The sequence below is a fragment of the Taeniopygia guttata genome, chromosome 2 (genome assembly GCF_048771995.1).
Source record: "Taeniopygia guttata chromosome 2, bTaeGut7.mat, whole genome shotgun sequence".
Taxonomy (NCBI): domain Eukaryota; kingdom Metazoa; phylum Chordata; class Aves; order Passeriformes; family Estrildidae; genus Taeniopygia; species Taeniopygia guttata.
Genome location: NC_133026.1, coordinates 31,756,744 through 31,776,125, shown reverse-complemented (window position 1 = coordinate 31,776,125; position 19,382 = coordinate 31,756,744). Strand labels below are relative to the sequence as shown.

The following is a 19,382-nucleotide window of genomic DNA, read 5'->3' as shown; positions in this document are numbered from 1 at the left end:
GAGTGTTAAGGTTATAACATTACTTTGGTGGTTGTGACACCAGTAATGTTTTTTTCATCTTATTTTAGAAAGTGTGCTCTTTTTCCTGTGTTAGAGGCATTGCTTCCTTTCATTAAAGCCCAATCTTTAAAGTGTTCTCACCTTAAATATATTTAGAGGAAATTTAGGGCCAGTCAGGGGTACAAACAATTTGGTCTCTGTTTAGGACACTTCTTGCACGTCCAAACAGTGCAACTGTATCTGCAACTGTACTGCGGCCCAGCACCATCGAAGTGTGCCACAGGAAGTGTACACCAGGATTCCTGCTTTCAGTCATGGATTTTATGCTTCTGTTATTTTCCAAAGAATATTAAGATTTTTTTTTCCTTTTTAACTGTGAACCTTCTGGTGGCTGGACTTCATCTCAAAGGTCTTTTCCAACATAAACAATTCTATGATTCTGTGAAAACTTCGTGAGCTTGCTCTTTTTTCACTTCTTTTGCCTTTCTTTAACTACACAAACTTTTTTCATATTTTTAACTGGCGTGCACAATGAACCCCTCCCCCCCCCCCCCCTCCCAGCTTGTAGCTGGACGACTGCTTGGGAACATTATGCAACTGAGCTTTTGGGGTTTTTTTTCCCTTAGGACCTGACTGCAACCCTTCAGCTCACATAAGGACTGGCATTTAGCAGTGCCCTATTCCCATGAGCGGTTTCTTTCTTCTTAGTAATAGAGAAAGCAGAAATAATCCTACTCTCAGCAGTTTTGGGATTACAGGCAAAAATTGTGTTCCTTGATGTATGACTGTGTAGGGATATTAATCTTTTCCCTGATGCCTGTTGTCTGTCATCTCTGTTCTACCAGCACTGTCCTTTTGACCCCTCTACAAGGATAACTTGTTATGAACGTTGCCTTTGCTGTGGATGCTCAGTATGCAGATGACAGCACCAACAGTTTTTCTAAAAAGGCTTGTTCTGTGCATTATCAGACACAGGATTCAAAACCGGCTTCAGCAACAAAGGATTTTGATTTTTTTTTTTTTCCTGTGCTGTGGCTTGTGCCCATTTTATCACCATTTGTGTAGCTGATAAATTTCAGAGAAGGTTGTGCTAAGCCGAATGTTGCTGTTGTGCATCTGTCAGACTGATAGCTCAGTGTGAGACCACTAGGAAGTTTTGGTACAATGCCTGGGTGCTTTTTCCTGAAGGGAGGTTGTGGTTGAAAATTTAGAGTGTTTTATGGTTTTACAGACCAGTCAGAAGTCCCGGAGAGTCAAAACAAAATCACTGTGTGAGGCATGTTAATGTCATTAGTCAATTTCTACCAGTATACTGTGGTTAGCCCACTTTCATTAAGGGATAAACAACTGCAGGGGAAAACAAAAATATTAGAGTACAGAGAACTGGGGAAAAGATCATGACATCAGAAAAAATAATAAAACGCAATATGTATATCCTATGACCTGTATTTTGTAGTGAAATGAAATAACACAGCCTTAGGTAACATTTTTTTTATGCTTAAGAATTGCCATGTGACAAACTTCTGTTGATGATCCTGCAGTCCTTTAAGGTAATTTTCCCCTTGATATTTGGAAAAAGTGGTTATTTTGCAACTTCAAAACAAGCAGTCCCATTGAAAACCTTTCATGTTTTCATATTTTAAGTTGAGGTAGAGTAGTAACAATTTTTTTAATTTTCATCTTTCTAAAATTAAGAGAGGGTAACCGCTGCAGAAAAAATACTGGTCTCCTCCTTACATAGTGGGGTTGAACTGTACTGGTGACTTTGAAAGCTTTTCTTCTGTGGTAGTTGAAAGTGAATCAAACATCTTAATACAGATTTTAATCTCTCTTAAAACTCTGTGAAATGCAGTAACATATTCTGAGATGGATTATCCACAGAGATCAGAGATATTGTCATCCACCCTCATGTGAATTGTGATCTGTTCACTTCCATTTTTTTGTCAAATTAAGGAGAATAGCCTGCAAAGAATAGAGGAATTTTTGTACATGTTTGTATTTTGCTGACTTTAGATCTAATTTTACAGTTTCCACAATAACAGGTTCCAGGGAGAAACACACGGAAGTAAGAAGGCTATCACCTTTAGTCTTCATAGAAGCTGCCTGAAAGTGAAAGTATCTTAGATCTGTTAATAGAATGTGTTTGGTCTTTTTTTTTTCCTTTCCCTTTCTTTTATGTTTGCAGTATAAGTGTGCCTATATTTTATATCCAGGACTCACCTCATTGTCTATTATTAGCACTAGCAAATGTCTCACATTGCAAGATTTCATTTTTCATTGCTTCTAGAAGTTGTTGTATATTTTCTGTTTGTTCTGAAAGGTGTCTGCGTCAGCCTATGTAATTCTATAATAAAAAATGCAGTCAACATTGTTCAGAAGCAGCTAAGAGTGAAGTTAGGGGTAAATCCTGTTTTTCTATATAAAAAAAAAAAATGGTAGTAGTTCTCTGAAAAGCTTTATTCCCTTATTATTCTGAGGTGGGATCTGAAATTCCTTTGCAGTTTTTTTGCCATCTTCATAAATATTTGCCCAAATATGACCCAAGTTAGAGGGCAAAAAATGCAGTTTCTACCACCTCTGTAAAGAGTTTCTAGAGCTCTGGAGGTTAATATTTGAAGGCTCTAGAAGCTCCAAGCGTGGTTCAGCCAGAGCTTGAAGGGCTTTCTGTACAGCTGCAGCTCCTGGCTGTTACAACCAGAATGTAGGATGTAATGAGCTTGTAGGATGCAATGAGCCAGGATGGAGATTTAGCTCTGTCACTTTTGGTGTGTCCAACCTAGTCCTCAGTGGGCACACCTCAATGCCACACCGCAAAGGCCTTTTGTCTTAGCTTGGACCCAGTCTCCAAGGTAAGTCTCAACATACGCTGAACAAGGAAGAGGTGTAGGGATGGAGCAGGATAGATTAAAAAAAAAAAAAGTGTTTTATTCAAAGGAACTACATTAGATAATACAACGATTACAGTCAATGTTTCTCAGTTTTTTGACTTTTCTGTCTTTTTCATGTTCTTCTTTTGCATGGATAGCACATATACAAGAGACATTATAACATCCAAGCAAAAAGACACCTGCCCAGCAAAACAGTTAGTCTTTGGAAATGAGGATCTTGTTATTTTGTGGCTTTTGTCAGGCTCTGTCACCAATTTGAGAACTTTCCCTGCATGGGCAGTCAAAGCCTCTCTACACTTGTTCTTCTGACCCCACTTCCTGAGTCTGCTCTTGTGTTTCACACTGCTTGGATATGTTCCTGTGTGCACAGGGAAGCTCCTTAAATTCCTTGAGGGGAGCGGTCTCCTCTTCAGAACACAAACAGCCCTGGGAATCCTCTTCGTACATCTTTTCCCGTACCTCTCAAGGGCATGAGCTGGCACCAGCATCAAAAGACATAGAGGCAGAAGTGATTGACATTATCTGATTGTGTTGAGTCAGTTTTACCAAATTATGTTAGGAAAACAAAATGTTCCTGCCCTCCATAACTTCTAGAAGAGGCAATTTCTTTGTCCTTTAATGTGATTTTGAAGCAGATAGTCTATGTAAAGTTTGCTTTGTTGCATGTTGCCCAAAGAAGATTCTCTTTGCCTTTGCTTAATTGTTTGGCAGCAGGAAAATCTGTCTGTGCACTGGATTTTCCATGCTTCATTAAAGTTTATGGGTGCCTTATAGGTTAACTCTTAGTTCCTGTATTACTTTTTTACCCACTGAAACTGGCACTGTGTGAATCTGTCTGGCTCTGGTATTGGTTGGGGCAGCTCTGGGTCTGATTCCTTTTTTAAAAAAGCAGGTGAAGAGATGTTGAACAAAAGTTCTGTCATTAGGAAATGCATAGTTTGCATTGCTGGTTAGGGATGTTCCAGCATAACAGGCACTTTGGTAATGGCTAACACAGATACAGAAATTAATCTTTGCACTCCTGTCCTGGAGTAATTATGTGAGCATGGATTTTCTTTTCAGTGAAGCAGGCTTCTGAATATACTGTCTGTTGCAGAGCATAATGTTTTTTTCTGTTAGAAAGCTGGTGGAAAGCAGATCAGCTTTTAAATCTATTTCTAGTAGTAGAGATTTCTCACAGGAAGAGAGGAGGCAGTGCATTCTGGATGTTGGATCCTTTTAAAATTAATTAAAAGGCCAAACTCAGGAATGAAAGGAACTCAGAAATATCCCTGATACCAAAGTTATCAGTTGCTTTGGCCACAGATTGTATATTTCCCTGCCAATTGCAAATAACCTAGAAACCTAATGGCTTCCATAAGGAAGGCAGCCCACTGTGGCTGTTTTCAACAATGCCATGGGTTCCTTCTGCTTCCTTCTTCCTCTGTGCTAATTCAGGGGTCATAGTCCTACTCATGCAAAGTGTAACTCACAAGTTGAGGCCCGCTAAGCAATGACTTCCAGCTGTTTCATTCCTATAAGCATATAAATATTTATACCACCCCAGGGCTCCTTTCATGCTGAAAATAAAGGTAGCACTTGTCTGCTGTTAAAATATATTACCCAGGAGATAAATGGCTTACCTCAGTATTAGAAAGATGGATGAGAGGAGTGGAAAATTGGCTATAATATTGGTTGGAAGATCCACTGAGTCCAGAGAACCTTGCTGTTTACTTGAAACTCCTGCTGGGAACTGACATCGAGGTTGATAGTGCTGTGTTTAGCTATCAAGAGATGATTAATTAAAAGCTGTAATAAATGTGAAATATAGTGGCTGACAGATGCAGAGCTAGCTAAATTTCATTGTGATGGGTAATGTGCACCATGGATTGATTATAATATCCTAACAGGATGTGAATGGTGCTTTTGAAGGTACAGATGAGAGAGAGAGAGTGTGCATAAGGCCACATGTAAAGTGAGATGGCAGTTTACCTCTGCAGAATTTTGGTACTCTACCTCTTTCTGTCCCACCTCAAGTCCAAATGTCTTCTGATCAAGGCTACTGGGAGTCATTTCCTACCCACTGCCCTGGAGCAAAATAAATACCAGATAGTCAGTGTGGGGGACTCAAAGTCCAGGTGCCAGCATAGCATCACCCAAGCGAACTGGGATTCTGTGGTGGTCTCTCTGCCCCGATCCTTCTGCCCAGCCATAAAATGAGAGACGGTGATGCTGTGCCTCTGTTCCCCTGCACGGCCGGCGAAGGTTGCAAGGGCTGTGTGAAGGTCTGGAAAACTGCTGGAAGGCTTCGTTGTTAATTGGAAGCGTGATGAGAACGTCTCTTGAGTCAGTCTGCTGACTTTCAGGGACTCGGCCAGGGTGCTGCCTTGCCCTTCAGTACACGCCGCTGTCACTTGGGGGCCCCTTGCATCCTCCTCATCTGAAAATATGTAGGACTTGCCTATGTGCTTTGCTTTGTTCAGGTTAATTGTTGTGGCTTGTTGTATGATTAAAGGGCCTGACTGAACACAAAAATATGTAATGTATAAGTGGAGGTTTAATGAAATAGTAGTTCTTCCCTTAAAGTGAAATTTTTTCTGATATAAGATAGCAAAATAAAGAAATTCTCTATTCCTCTCCTTTTTTCAGGGAAATATTTATTATAGGTAATGAAAATCCAACTTGAACCCAATTGGCCTTAGTTTTGCCCAATTTTTGATAAAATAGATTGATTTTTCTCTTCCTTGTAATTACTAAAAGAGGCAAGAACAAGAGGAAGAGCCTTATGAAAATCTTAGTTTTGGGGCACTTTATGCTCTAAATTTGCTAACACCTACTCCAAAGGTTTTTTGAAAATATTTCTGCCTAGTGAGATGCTGAAGGGGAAACACTGTCTTCCACACCAACCATTGTTAATGTCCTTTCAGTATGAAAGAGCTTTCACCCTCCCAGTGCTCCCTGTTGATTTGCTGCCAGCTGCTCATGTATGTAATGTATATGGGTGTGCTTAAAATCCATTCCCATATATGAGGAAATAGATGGCTTGTACAAATACAGCACCATACATCACATACATTCTCCACGTGCTGCAGTTTGGAATGTCAGTGAGCACAGGGAAATGAGGATCAGGGCTATTTTAGAGGATGGAAATGCCAGAGAAGAGACAGAGAAATGGAGCAATTTATTTGTTTGGATAAACCTCCCTTTTACTGAATTGCTTTAATGATGTGCCTGTTCTTCCTCTCCTTCTCTTTTGCTGCTTATTTCATTGCAGTTTTTCAAATATGTAGGCAACAAAAAAACATGGCCAGTGAAATGGAAGATTACAATTATGCATCAGTATTCTTGTAACGTGGCTGCTCAGTAATGTCTCCTGGGAGTGTTACAATGAATATCTGATATTAATTGGCTCAGTACCTGTATTTCTGACCTTGCAGAAATTTAATAGATCAACTCTACATGTTCTTTACTGATAAAGAAAACTTCTTCAGGGCAGGGGCTGCATCTTTGGGCATGTCTGCACCACAGTGACAACCAGAAGTAGCAGTCAGATTCACTGGGTCTCGGAATAAAAAATAAAATAATAGAGAGAGGAATCATAAAGTGGTTTCTCTCCCTTGTTATGCCAAGGTAGCTCTGCTCCTTAACAATTTCTATCTAACCCATTAGAAGTCTTTTTCACTGCTGGATACTGTACACTTCATGCATAAATGCTGTTTTCTCTTCTTTGAGTACTACACGTATGGCCTTCATATGTGTGTTTGGCATACTGAACAATATAACTAAACCAGGTCAGAATTAGAGGAACAGCACCTACTGGGATGTACTTGCATTGAACCAGCTGCCTCTTTTGTGTCGCTCACTCTGCGGTGACTGAATCTGCCAGGAGGATCTCGCAGGGGGCTGCGCGCCGCTCTCCGGCAGCCGCCGCGTTTCAATGCGCCCTGCTCAGTCAGCAGCCAGCCCTCATCCCTCATCTCCGCACTGCTCAGTCAGCTGGCTCCGGCTGCGCTGGGGCTGCGGGCTGCGTGTGCACAAATGGAGCGGGGCTCACCTCCCTTCCCTTTCAGGGAGCGCAGAGGGAGAAACTCGGTGTACAAACCGCAGCTTAGCCAAGATTCACACATACAGCGGTCACTGGGCTGAACTTTCTGTGGGGGTGTTTGTTTCCCAAGTTAAAAAGTTGTTGAAAAGAAGGGAGATCCGTACAGGGAGTATTTTAGGAGATGCTCAGAGGTACACATTACATGCCTACTCCACTGTTTGTATTGCCTTTACTGAAGCACAGTGGAGAAGGTTTAGAGAAGGTGTATTCTGCCTCTCTATTACTGTCACGCTCAGGAGCACTTGCCGCTTTCAGACTATTGTTACCTGTCCTCTGCTTTGTTTGACTGTCTGGGAATTAAACAAACCATCACCTTGGGGACACGGAAACCCGCATATTCAAAGCCCCCCTCTCGCTGGGTTCTGTAAATTAAAATCCAGCACACGGAGCCCAGTGCCTCTCACAAAGGGAGCCCGTTCCGCCTCCCTGTCCCGGGGTGCAAAGAGCCCCCTCCCCAGTTTAAGCCTCCGGCGGCGGCTCCCGCAAGCGGCGGGATGGCAGCCCCAGCCCCAGCCCCGAGCGCGTTGGGCACTGACCGCGCTCTCTCTGTCCCTCTGTGCACGGAAGGTGGACGATGGAGGCGGCGGCGAGCGGGCGCGGGAGGCGGCCGGCGCGGCGCTGGTGCTGCGGAAGGTGTGGTCACGCAGCCCGGCCCCCGAGCGGCGCGGGAGGTAAGGCTTCCGCGGCTCCGGGCGTGCGGGGCTGGGCCGGCCGGGCCGGGCTCGGCGGCGGCGGCGGGCGGGGCGCGGCCCGCGGCCCCGGCAGGGCGATGGCCCCCGCGGGGGGAGCTTAGGGCCGGGCGGCGGCGCGCAGGGAGCGGGGCGCCATGGGCAGCGGCAGGGCGCGGGTGCCCGAGGCGCTGGCGGGCCGCGGCGGGGAGCGGCCGCTGCCCACCTTCGACGTGCCTTACTTCAAGTACATCGACGAGGAGGACGAGGAGGACGAGTGGAGCAGCCGCTCGCAGTCCTCCACCGAGGATGACTCCGGGGACTCTCTGCTTTCCGACAGATACGTGGTGGTGTCGGGGACGCCGGAGAAGATTTTGGAGCATCTCCTCAGCGACCTGCACCTGGAAGCCGCCCAGGACAAAGAGACGGGTAAGGAGCGAGCCCGGCGGGGAGGCGGCGGCGGCCGGGGATGGGGGAGAGGTGCCGGTCCCGGTGCCGGCAGAGCGGCGCGGGGATCGCTCGGGCACGCCCGGCAGAAAGCCGCTGCCAGCCGGGCGTGCTGCCGGGGCGATGCGGGGAGGAATCCCCGAGCGTGGCGCGGCAGCCGGGCGGTGGCGGAGCGGCGCCGGCCCCGGGGCAGGAGCGCCGGCGGTAGCGGAGCCGCTCGGCAGCAACTTGAACCGGTTTACCTTCGGCTTTGGCTGCCGCCGGGGCAGGGCGGGCTTTGTACAGCACCGTCTCTCTGCAGACAGGGCTGCCATCCCTCGCAGCCTGCAGCTGTTCCTGTATCCATCCTGTATCCGGATGCTTGCAGCGCGCCTCAGCTCCTGGCCAGCCACTCGTTTTGCCACCACCCCAGTACTTTGGCACATCTGTTTCATTAAAGCGGCTTATAAATTTCCTCATAGCCCGGGGAACACCGTATTGCCCAGTGCTCTACTTGTTTGTCTTCAACCAGTCATATTTCATTGCAGCCTAGAGCAATTTTATATGAATGGGGCTACTTGACATGCATGCAGTTTAATTTCCAGCTGGATCTCTTGGCTATATGCACATCTTGTTGTCACCAAGAGCTCATGGAGTAGTTTATTAGAAGTGCCTATAACCTGCAATTCATAGATACTTTTAATGGAAGCAGCCAGGCTGGTGAGACTTTTGGAGGTCCTGAATACTTAAGAGGAGAGAGGGTAGGTGGCTGCCAACGGCACTCTGTATTTGGTCATTCCCAACAGGCTTAAAATGCATACTCCTGATGCCTGTATATATCTTTCTCTACAAATGAGATTACCAAGAATAAACACACTTTAATCCTTTAAATGCCTGAAAATATAAATAACAACTGTGATTCCCAGAGGAATGTCTCAGAACAAGTCATTAGTTTAATGTGGGACAACAGGCATATTCCTAGTGCTGATGTGTGAGTGCCCCAAAGAAACACATCGTGTCTGCCAGTGATATTATTACAGTGTTCCTAGTGCTGCTTTTGTCTGCCTAGACATTAATATTTAGTGCAGAGAGAGGCTGTGGTTGTCTTCCTTCCACAGATGCAGTAGGCTAGTTATAGGTGTAATTTACTTGAACCGGCTTGTAGGCAGTGTGGTGAGGATGCTTCCTTGGCCTTTTAAGGTCAAGTATTGGAATAGAATAAGTTTTTTCATTAATGTTTATCACACATAGATTGGGGAACATCAGCTACCAGTCTTTATAGTCTGCTTCATCTTATTTTATAAGCTCACAATCTTGCTGGAAAACAATGATACTTTCAGTAGTGATATGCATTATATTTTGGTGTTTGTAAAAGCAAAGCACGCCTTATGTAAAGTGTTAGATGCTGTATATATCCTCCCATGTACTACCTTTTTTTTTTTTATCTCTTTACTCTCTCTCCCTCACATCACAGAGAGGCTGTTCCTAAGCTGGTCTTTTTGTTGTATATAGAGTTTGGTAAACTGTCCTCAAAGCAAATGTTAAAACCATTACTTGCTTGGTTCTTAGCAGATGGTAAAGTATTTAAAGGTTGATAAGCTTCCCTCACCTCTGCCTTATCCTAGCTCCTTTGGAAAGAAACAATTAGGCTCTGCCCTGTAGCCACGGTTAACTGGATCCCAGGAGCAGAACAAAGTAGCTGTGCCTTTGGTTTTTTGCCATCACAAAGATGTGTGCTAAACTTGCCCAGCAGCCTTCCATTCCTTCGAGGGTAGTTCCTCAGATACCATTTTCTTCTGACTTGATCAATCTGGTAATACAGAACTTCATCAAAATGAAAGACTTTAGGAGTTAATGGTTTATGAGAGGGATGCCCTGTAATGGTTTTTACCAGCTTCTTTTGCATACTCAGTTGCCTTTAGCATGAGGAAGTATGGGATGTTGATTGTGCATATGTACAGCTTTGTGTGTGTACCTGAAGGCATCCTTCTGCCGTTTGGGTACTTGGATTTACTGGGTTTTGTATTTTTTTCTAGTGCCAATCTGGCCCGTCTCAGAGAATGATCGAGTTGCAGAGCCCCTCAGGCTTGTGTTTTAGCACGCATAGCTTCACAGAACATGAAAGGACCATGTTGTTGTACCCAGCTTCTGCTCCTGCTGTCTGTTTGCCAGTTCCAGGATGACTTCCGTGGCCTGTTGCTTTCCCTGTAGCCCCAATCCAGTTTCCTTATTTGTGTCTGTAAAGAACGAGAGCAAGGGCTGTTCTTATATTCGAAGGTGCACAGGGGCTGTTGTTCTGTTTGACCCTTTGCACTGCTTCCAAAGGAGGGATGCTCTGCATGTTTTCATTCCCACCCTTTGTATACCAAATTATAACTGCAGCCCTCAAAGGTTGTTCACAGAAAATCTGCTCTCCTGGGGCTGGCATGGTCATGGACCGCTGCCTTTTCCAAACACCGACATGGCTGAGCCACGGGTTGCTCCAGCCAGCCTCCATTTTCTAGCCCAAGTCAGCAGACACTGCTTGCACGTGAGAGAGTAAAGCAAGTTTTGGGGCTTGTCTGGAGAAAATTTTACTGGTGTCCAGGCCAGTCTGCAAGGCTTCCTTCAGCTGCTGCTAAACCTGCAGCAAGACACTTTAAGCACTCAGTTTAATAAACTCTGCTATAATAAACAGGTGGGGACCCAACCTGAAGAGTTATCCCAGTGCCAGTGACATAGCAGAGCACTGTTTTAGCAGCTGAGGACACCTGAAGAGGACACTGCAATCTGCAAGGCTAGACTAGTCTATTGCTCTGGTGACTTCCATAGGCAGGATGTCTGGAAAGCCTGAGGTTTGCAAGACTCTTTAGGCTTAACTTAGTAACTGTTTCTTGACTGAGGGATTTTTGTGATGACGGTGACAGGGAGTATATGTGAGTTCTTGGGATATCACCTTTAATTTGGGCTTGCCACTAACAAAGGCCTGTCAGCATTCCATCTCAAAGGGAGGAAGTTTTCATTTCACTGAGGTACTTCAACATGTAAAGTGCCAACCCCCAAGAAAACTGTTCTTGTTTCCTGCTATGGGATGGATGGAAATTTTTAATTTCTGTAACAAACAACTTTTCTGAGTCATCTCTAAGGTGGTTGGAATCACTGGGGAATGTCTGCTGAGTGTGCATTTTAGAGTGCAGTTTGAGGTTTTAAGACCTGAATAGAGAAATACACTTCAGATACATCAGTATCTAGGTGAAGATGCACAACACACTTCCTGGGCTAATCCTCATCAAGGGTGGGGATTTGAACAACTAATCTTCAAGAGGCCGAATCTTAGCATCTCAGGGTCTCTAATCCCTTCCCATTGACTACACCATTTATTTCAGAATCATTGTTCTTTTATGTAAAATCATTATTTCTTGGATGTTAGCAGCGTTTCCTTCTCTAGATATTATCCCAGTGTCATCTTTGGAGTTCCCTCCAGCTGGTCTCTGTTCAAACATGCTGTCTTGCTTTGTGGCGGTTTCATTCAACATTTGGCAGTCTCTGGAATGATGTAGTGATCATCACATCCACTGCTACTGCTCCAGGCCTGCCTGGATCTCTCAGACCATTTCCATCAGTCCATTGGGTTGCCCCTCTCTCTCAGGCAGCTTAAGCAGAACATTGCTAAGTAGAACATAATCTCCCCCACTGCATCTGCTGACATCACATGTCTTTTACGTCCATACTACAGGATTCATTTCAGGGAATGAATAGAGAAGAGATTAATTTGTGAAAGTCTTTGAGAGCAAGAGGCAGAGGGAAAGTGTGATCTGGAGAAAGGAAATAAACATGGAATGGTACCACTGGAACAGCATGGTGGTGTCGGTATTAACTGATGTATCTTTGTAGTGGACTGGGTGAAGGGGATTGTGACAAGGGGGAGGCATGACAATTTTGTTAGGCTATTGCAGATGTTGGGATGGCAAATGATGGAGGGTCTGGAGAAAGATTAAAGGGACAGAAAAAGAGGACAAATCCTCATGACATAGCTAAAAGAATGGCAGAAAAGTATAAGTATGATCTGGATTTCTTTGGAGTAGGAAAAGAAAGGAATAATGACTTTTTGTACCTTGCTTTGTCACCTTACCCGGGAATGTGCATGATCCTTGCATTAGTGGGAACTCTCCCCTGTCATACAGAAGGAGTTTTACCTTTAGTATTTTAACATACCACCTTGGGAGGGGCCTTCAGACCATGTCTATTTGTCCTAGAAGTCCTGTGTAGTAAGAGTTACTTTTGTTTAACACATTCCGTTTCTACACTGCACCAATGACACTGCTGTGCTGTTGGGCAGTGGCACCCTCTGTGGAACTGTACATTACCTTGGAGGGGAATGGTACTATCTTTCATGAGCTGACTGTAGTCAGCTGCTAAATGAAGTTGTGAAAAAGGGAGAAAAAGCTCTGCCTTTTCTAGATTGTCTTTTGTTTAAGAAGAAGAAAAGGTCTGGTTGCTTTTGATAATTTTTTTCTTAGTTATGAAGGATGATATTAGGTTTTTTGCTCACTGTCTTTTCACTGATGATTAAAAGGTGTTGAAAAATGTACTCCTGTGACTGCCACTCAGTCAGTGTAAGTGTATCTGATGCATGTGGACTGATGTCAACAAGAATAAATCCAACACATTGTGATCTTACCTTCCAGGTTTTAGCATGGAGAGAATAAATGCCTGCTAACCTTCCTCTTAACAGTCCTTCATAATGAAATGTCATATTTTTGAAGGATTTTGTAAACTTTTCCTTGAAGTTTTAGGAAGATTTGGTAAAATAAGTGGGCTAAATTCATATTACTGCCATGCTTATAGGAGAGGAATAAGATTTTAGCTGAGCACATCAATGTAAGAATAACAGAAAAGATAAAAAATATTAAATATATATCAGTGTTCAATATGAGAGAACCTGGGGAGGCTGTTGCAGAGGACCATTGCTTTATGCAGTGTGAGTCTAAGCTATCTCTAAATTAGACTGTCAGTAGAAGTAGGTTTAGAATAAATCAATAAAATGAATAGTAACAAATCACCAGGATCAGATGTTACTCCCTGCAGACTTCTAAAGGAACTCTGATATGAAATTGCTGAACTCCTAACAGTGGTGTGTAATCTATCATATAAAGCAGCTTGAGTGACAGAGGAAGGTGGAAAATGTGATACCAATTAAAAGAAATGGTACTATTTGAGGAGTGTCTAAGTAATAAGGTTGTCATTTTATCAATACATTATTCTAGCCTAAATTGTTGCTGGAGTTGAAAGAAGCAGCTCAGCCTTTCCCAGCCGCTCTTGCCGCCGGTACTTCTGTGCTTCTACAGTCTGTCATGAGATTCTGTAGCAGATCTGGTCCTAGATGATACTAACCTAGGAAATATTAAATTATTGGTTTTAAGACCCACTTGATCTGTCAGTGATATAAAATTTGCTCCCCTGACACAGGGAGGGTGGCAGGGAGTGAGAGGAGTGCAGGTAAGGACAGCAGGAGAGGACTGGTGTCTTTAGCAGCTGGACTTGATTGCAGGAGTATGATTAGATGCAAAATTTCATCATGAAGCTGTGAATTTGTGCTGGGAAATTTGGTGTCAGTATGCAGAAGGAAGAAATGCATACAGAAACATACTGAGAAGCAGGAAATGTGGGGATTATTTTTTGCAGACCATTCAGATCTTGTGTATCCTGTATGGCTGTTAAATGTTTGAAAGAGCATGAGGATATATATGATCTGGCGTGCCTATATCTTATATTCATATTTTCAAAATGCTTTTGATATTGTGCCTGGCCAAAAATCCTGAAAGAAATTTAAAGATCATTTTGATCAGGAAGGATATGCTTTTCAGGACTGATAATTACTTAAAAGAGAGAAGATGAAAGGTAGGAGTAAATTGTCTGTGTTTAAAATGGAGGGAATTCTCCATTGAAGACTGGGTGCTGCTGAGTGTGGGATGAAATCTGAGGTAACAGATGTTCCTGTTTTATTAAATGGTTGAGAGTCTCCTGATAAACCAAGCCATAGTTTCACCTTTGGTGGCCATATAAGATGTTCTTGTATGCCCTATTATCCCCATATCTGACTGCCTGTTTGAGCTGTTGTGCTGTATCAGGAAGCTGATCCAACTCAAAATTAGTCTCATGAAAGTAGTAAGAATGGGGCAGTGTAGAACTGGGAAAATAAATTGGGAGCAGGCCCCTCAAGCCAGCCCTATGGCTGCTGAAAGATGAAAGGAATAAAAATCTGTGTTACTGCAGGTTAAAATTGCAGATGGGATCCAAGTTTGAAAAATGCAACGTAATGTGTTTTTCTACCATGAAGAATTGGAAATTCTTATTATACATATTCAGCAGGGTGCTGACTTGACTATTATCATGTAGAAAATAGGTCTATGGAGGTAGTGTGGATGGTTCTTGGAAATTTTTGATCAGCACTGGTTAAAAAGGCAAGTAGTATTTAGGCTAATCAGGAAAAGAAGCCAAGCAAGAGCTGCAGTTATACCATTGTGTAACTGTGAAATATGGAATGTATAATATGATTTCTTCTTCTCCCCCAGCTCAGGTTGAAAATGAAGTAATGATCAGCAAGGGTGATTAGAATTACGGATTAAATACCTCTAAGAATGAATAGTCTAGGTCTGGTCATCGTAGGAAGGCAGCTTTTGGTAAAGGAGATATATGGTGACCTACAAGACTATTAATTGTGTGGGGAAGGTGAGACGTAAAAATTGTTCATTGTTTCTCATGATGAGGCAAGTGTTTTGTAACATAACGAATTTGCTTTATACAAAGTGAAGTGGTTTTACAGTATAAAGCACAGCTAAACTGTGGAATTCCTTGTTGTGAGTATTCTGTGGAAGCCAAAATTTGGAAGGGTTTAAACACAAACTAGGCAAAATCCTGGCAAAAACTCCATCACTGCAGTGATAACAATATGACTTCCCATTTGGAAAATCTACCCTGGCTGTTGATGGAAGATAGGAGGTTGTGTCTGAGGAAGATAACTCTGGATTTTTTTTTTTTTTTGAGTTCTTTTTTCTTCTGTTGGGCATCCTCTATCAAAGACCTAGTTCTTTTTATGAGGATCTTTGCTCTGACCCAGAGTATTACATGCAGCATGTTGCAGTTTGGAAAGGATTAATCGGAATCTAAGAGATTATAGTAAGATAGGTGGGATAACTGAGTGAGTTGTCGGTTCAGTTTGCAGCAGAGTGGCAGCAGCATTTTCTGCTGAATGGCATGGTGGAACCTGAAGCTGGGACAAGAGAAGCTGGAGCTCTGGGTAACATGAAATTGGGACCAAGGCTCCCACCAGTGACACTGGCTTCTTAAATGGGAAGGTCTGGCATTCTCTAACTGCACTTTGCCATGCTAGCCCATCTCCTCTTCTAGGCTTGGCTTGACCTTGTGCCAAGTAGATTTAGGTAACTTAATAGGAATTTTATTTTTCCCCTTTGATAGGATTACTTTCTGTCACAGTAGTGAGCTGAATCAGCTTGCAGAAGGAGCATCGTGTCTGGGGCTCACTACAGACAGACAGACATGCTGCAGTGCCAGAGATAATGCAGCCAACGAGGGGAGTATGTCTAAGATGCTCTCTTGTGTCAGGAGCTCAGACAGTTTTTTCTGAGAAATGAGGACATGGGGGCTGAAAAGGGTTTATTTGCACTTGGGCACTAAAACTAGTTTGGGCAAACTTTTGGAAAGGCAGAGTCTGGGAATGCTGCTCCTGACTGTCCCGCTGTTGTATCCAATGACTGGGAAACTAGAGTCAACATGGGGAATGATAAACACTCTTATGCATGATCAGGACTGTCTTTGTAGATACAGATGGTATTTTTTCAGTTCATTGCTGCAAATACTTTATGCTGTGAGTACACTTAGCAAGTTGGAGCCTTTCAGGGAGAGAAAGTAACTGAGGTAGCCGCCAAAAAACACATGGTTTCAGTGTGCCATGGACCGAAGAGGCACTTTGTGCACTGCAGGCACCTAAATACATTATTTTGGTACTCAATGCAAGAATACCTACTAGAGCCCCAAGTGTTTAATGTTCTGTGTTTGAGCCAAATTAGCAGAAGAAAATGCTACCATTTTATTTGACAGCCAATTGTCCTAGTTTTCTCAGTTTCTCAGTCTTTTCCCTGTAATTCGGTGATTCATTATTGCCTGTTGTCACCTTTTGCTATGTGAGAAAGTGATAAGGAACTGTCGTGAAAGCCTAGTGTGAAACCATTTATTATGAAGATGTACTTTGTAGACAATATCAGGGTCTTTGATGAACTTAGTTGTTTAAGCAGAAAAGATTTGGGAAGTGTAGGTCTATCAGGAGAATATTTTTAAGGGTAAAAGTAATTTTATTTTGACAGTGGGAAAGGCTTCTAATTCAGAAAAGGCAGAAAATGTTTGTTTGTTGTACTGCAAAATAAACTTGGGTGATAGAAGCAATTTGATGAGGTACCTGGAAGATAAGATGTTATGACACTGGGAATTTGGTAAGGTTGTTGGAAGTGTAACCCTGAAGACATTTAATCAGTTATTTGTAACATCCCTTTTGCTCTCATAACATTGGAAGTCTAGGTGCTGTAACTTCCAAATCAATGGAGAAAGTATTTCAGATACGTGAAATTATATATATTGTCATATGTATATTTATAAATAGCCAGATGCGTTAAGTAGCTGAGAGACATGTTTGTATATTTGAAAAGTATTTCTGTAGAATATTTTTCAGAATGGTGCTTTTGATAATTCCTAGTTATCTGGTGGTACTAAGCCAAGAAGTGCATGGAAGGGATAAAAAATTATGAGAAGACTTTATAAAAATTCTTGCATTTTAGTGGTAAAAAGAATAGCAAACGTTGCTTCTTAGTTTCTGTCTTAGTCTGAATCATTTTCTGATCACTCAAGTGTGACCGATCAGTGTCGAATGTAGCAGAAATAACTTGTGTTTCCCAGGTCAGAAGATTTGGACTGAAGGACACGAAGTCAAAGGGGAAAACTGAATCACTGAACAGGGGTCATGCCAAAGAAATGTCTCTCATCAAGAGACCTGTCATCTTAGATATACGCCAACCACTTGTGTTGATTCCCTGTCTGATTCAAATAATACACAGGAGGTTAGGTCAGTTCCACAGCTGCAGGTCTGGAGATGAAACAGGCCAGGTACCTTCTGTTGCAACTAAAGTCATACTGCCTCTAGTGAGCCATGAGAACACCAAAAGAAGTCAACAGCAGCTTAGCAAAAAATCATAGCCAAATTCTGAAATGAATCTAAACTGTGGTAGCTCTTGCTGACTTCTGTCTACTAGAGATCCATTCCCCTGCAGAAATTTGATCAAACCACCAAGAACATGAAGGGAGAGGATAACCTCTGCTGCAGAGGTGACACAGCTTTCTAGATCTTTTCAGCCCCCAGATACAGCCCTGCTTCGTATTTTCCCAGAATGTGGCTCACTGAAGCTGACTATAAAACATGTACAGTTATCTAAAAAGTGCTGTTTCTAGTAGATTAAAAGTGGGACTTGATTTTTAAGATAGTAGCATAAGAGGAATAGCAACAGATGGTGTGTGGGCTGCCAGGTCAGTTAGCTGTGAGAGTAGGAACTGGAACTGTAAAAATGAAATAAAAATGAAACGTTGCTGCTTCTTATAAGGTGTCCACACATCCTGTTCCTTCAGCGGGAGCCAGAGACCACCTTGTCCTTCAGGAACCCCAAACATGGGGCTCTTCACTACAGGTCCCCCACTTATTGTTCTCACTCCTTAGTGTTGCACTCCTTTTCTTCCTTAAGGCCTTTTACTATAAAACCCTGATCTGAAAGCTGTTGAAAAGCTGTGCACTGACATCCAGGTACTCTTCTTCAGTCACACCAAGATTCCCCAGCTGCTGACCTCAGTAGGTGTTTGTACACTAGTGACTCCCGTGTTGCTATTAGCACTTACTGTGATGGTTGTTGAGTTGGAGCCTTGTTCTCAGGATACAGCAAAGCATTCCTTCCTGAAAGCAGGATCTGTAATGATACAAAGCTCAGAGATGGTGCTCTGAAATTCTGATTTTTAAATTTATTTTTCTTTTTTTGAATAAGGCTTTTATGGAATGGGGGAATTTTTATGTAAGAATGCTGAAAAGATAAAACTATCTTGACATCTTGCTGTATCTCTGAGTCCAAGAATACAGTTCACGCGCTGTCTTCAGAGTTTGAATTCCAGTGTTTCCAGTGCTCCAAGTTGCTATAATACAATGATTTGCTTGTGAGATTAGCGTTTTCTGAGGAATATAAAGAGCGCCTTCATTGCCCGCCCACAGGGTGGAAGGATGGATTCACTGCAGACCTGTGCTTTGAGGTTGTGTATTAAGAATCTGAAAGAAATCTGTTCTTCAAAGCGGCTTTTTTCCCTCTTGTGAACTAAATTTACTCTCATGCTGTTAATTCCTCCTTCCCCCGCAATCCTTCTTAACATGCCCTGAGTCCACACAGTTTCACAGTACTATGGAAGTAGCAGCCTTGGTCTTTTTGTGAGCAAGCGTGGGACTGGTTTTGGCTATACCCAAACTACAGTGATTGTTACTTTACGAGGCTCCCTGTCATGCTCCCTATTACTGCTGTTAGGTGATGCTTGGTTGTGCAGTGTACTGATGCAGTCCTTTTCTTTCCCACTTTACTGCTTTCTGTAAATCCCTAGGCTCAGAGGTCACCCGGGGAGATTAAGAACAAAAAGCCACAACCCGAGACCTATTTGTGAACCTTTAATTGGTATAGATTTCTGCCTATTTCCCAATGGGCTTTTTGTGGGCTCTTAAGACCTCCCTTAATAGCTGGGAACCCTGGGCTGCATTACAGCACAGAGTGCCTCTGCTTGCTGTGTAGCTGAATAAACACAATTGCTTGAGAAGGTCTGGAGCCTTGGCAAACTGCTGCCAGCACACTCTGGATTACCAGGTGCAGCAGAGCTCTGCCCTGCCCTAACAGTGGCTGCTGCCTTCTCTAGCATGTTCAAGGGCAAGGGAGAAAAAGAGCAGATGAGACAGCAGCTGCTAAAGGCCAAATTTGCTGTGTGCTGGAAGGGGTTGGCTGAGTGTTCTGCGGTGGTTTGTGATGTTTTGCTAGGTTTTGATTTTAGTGGGCAAGGGAGAAGATTGGCTGTTGCATGTAGAAATAGATGGTTGTAGTAGGAATGCTTTTGTGAGAGAGGAGGAGCCTGTATAAAAAGGAGATAATGGAGCAGAATGCATTGAGCATAAATTCAGAAGCTCTGTGCTTTAACTGCAATTGGTAAGCTCATAATGCAGGCTGTAAATTGCTGTTGCTTTTTTTAGAGGGA

At 43.2% G+C, this 19,382-nt stretch overlaps 1 protein-coding gene and 1 long non-coding RNA gene across 5 annotated transcripts in view; one reads left to right on the top strand and one right to left on the bottom strand.

Moving 5' to 3' along the window:
• RAPGEF5 (Rap guanine nucleotide exchange factor 5) overlaps nt 1-19,382 on the top strand; it is a 154,531-nt gene that overhangs the window by 83,571 nt on the left and 51,578 nt on the right. The window contains exons 10-11 of one of the 2 annotated variants that reach the window (XM_030264812.4): nt 7,540-7,643; nt 7,981-8,069. The exons of the other annotated variant lie outside the window; for it this stretch is intronic. Of the exons in view, the coding sequence (XP_030120672.4) occupies nt 7,540-7,643; nt 7,981-8,069 (193 nt within the window). The remainder of the gene's footprint in view (nt 1-7,539; nt 7,644-7,980; nt 8,070-19,382) is intronic. 2 annotated transcript variants of the gene reach the window in all.
• On the bottom strand, nt 2,910-7,633 carry LOC115493685 (uncharacterized). 3 transcript variants are annotated; one of them, XR_012054546.1, is made up of 4 exons: nt 7,509-7,625; nt 4,860-4,955; nt 4,511-4,651; nt 2,910-3,363 (listed from the first exon to the last, which is right to left on the bottom strand). It is a non-coding gene; the product is annotated as an uncharacterized lncRNA (long non-coding RNA). The 3 variants fall into 3 exon arrangements; XR_012054545.1 differs by having other exon boundaries at nt 4,511-4,955; nt 7,509-7,633; XR_012054544.1 differs by lacking the exon at nt 7,509-7,625 and having other exon boundaries at nt 4,511-6,649.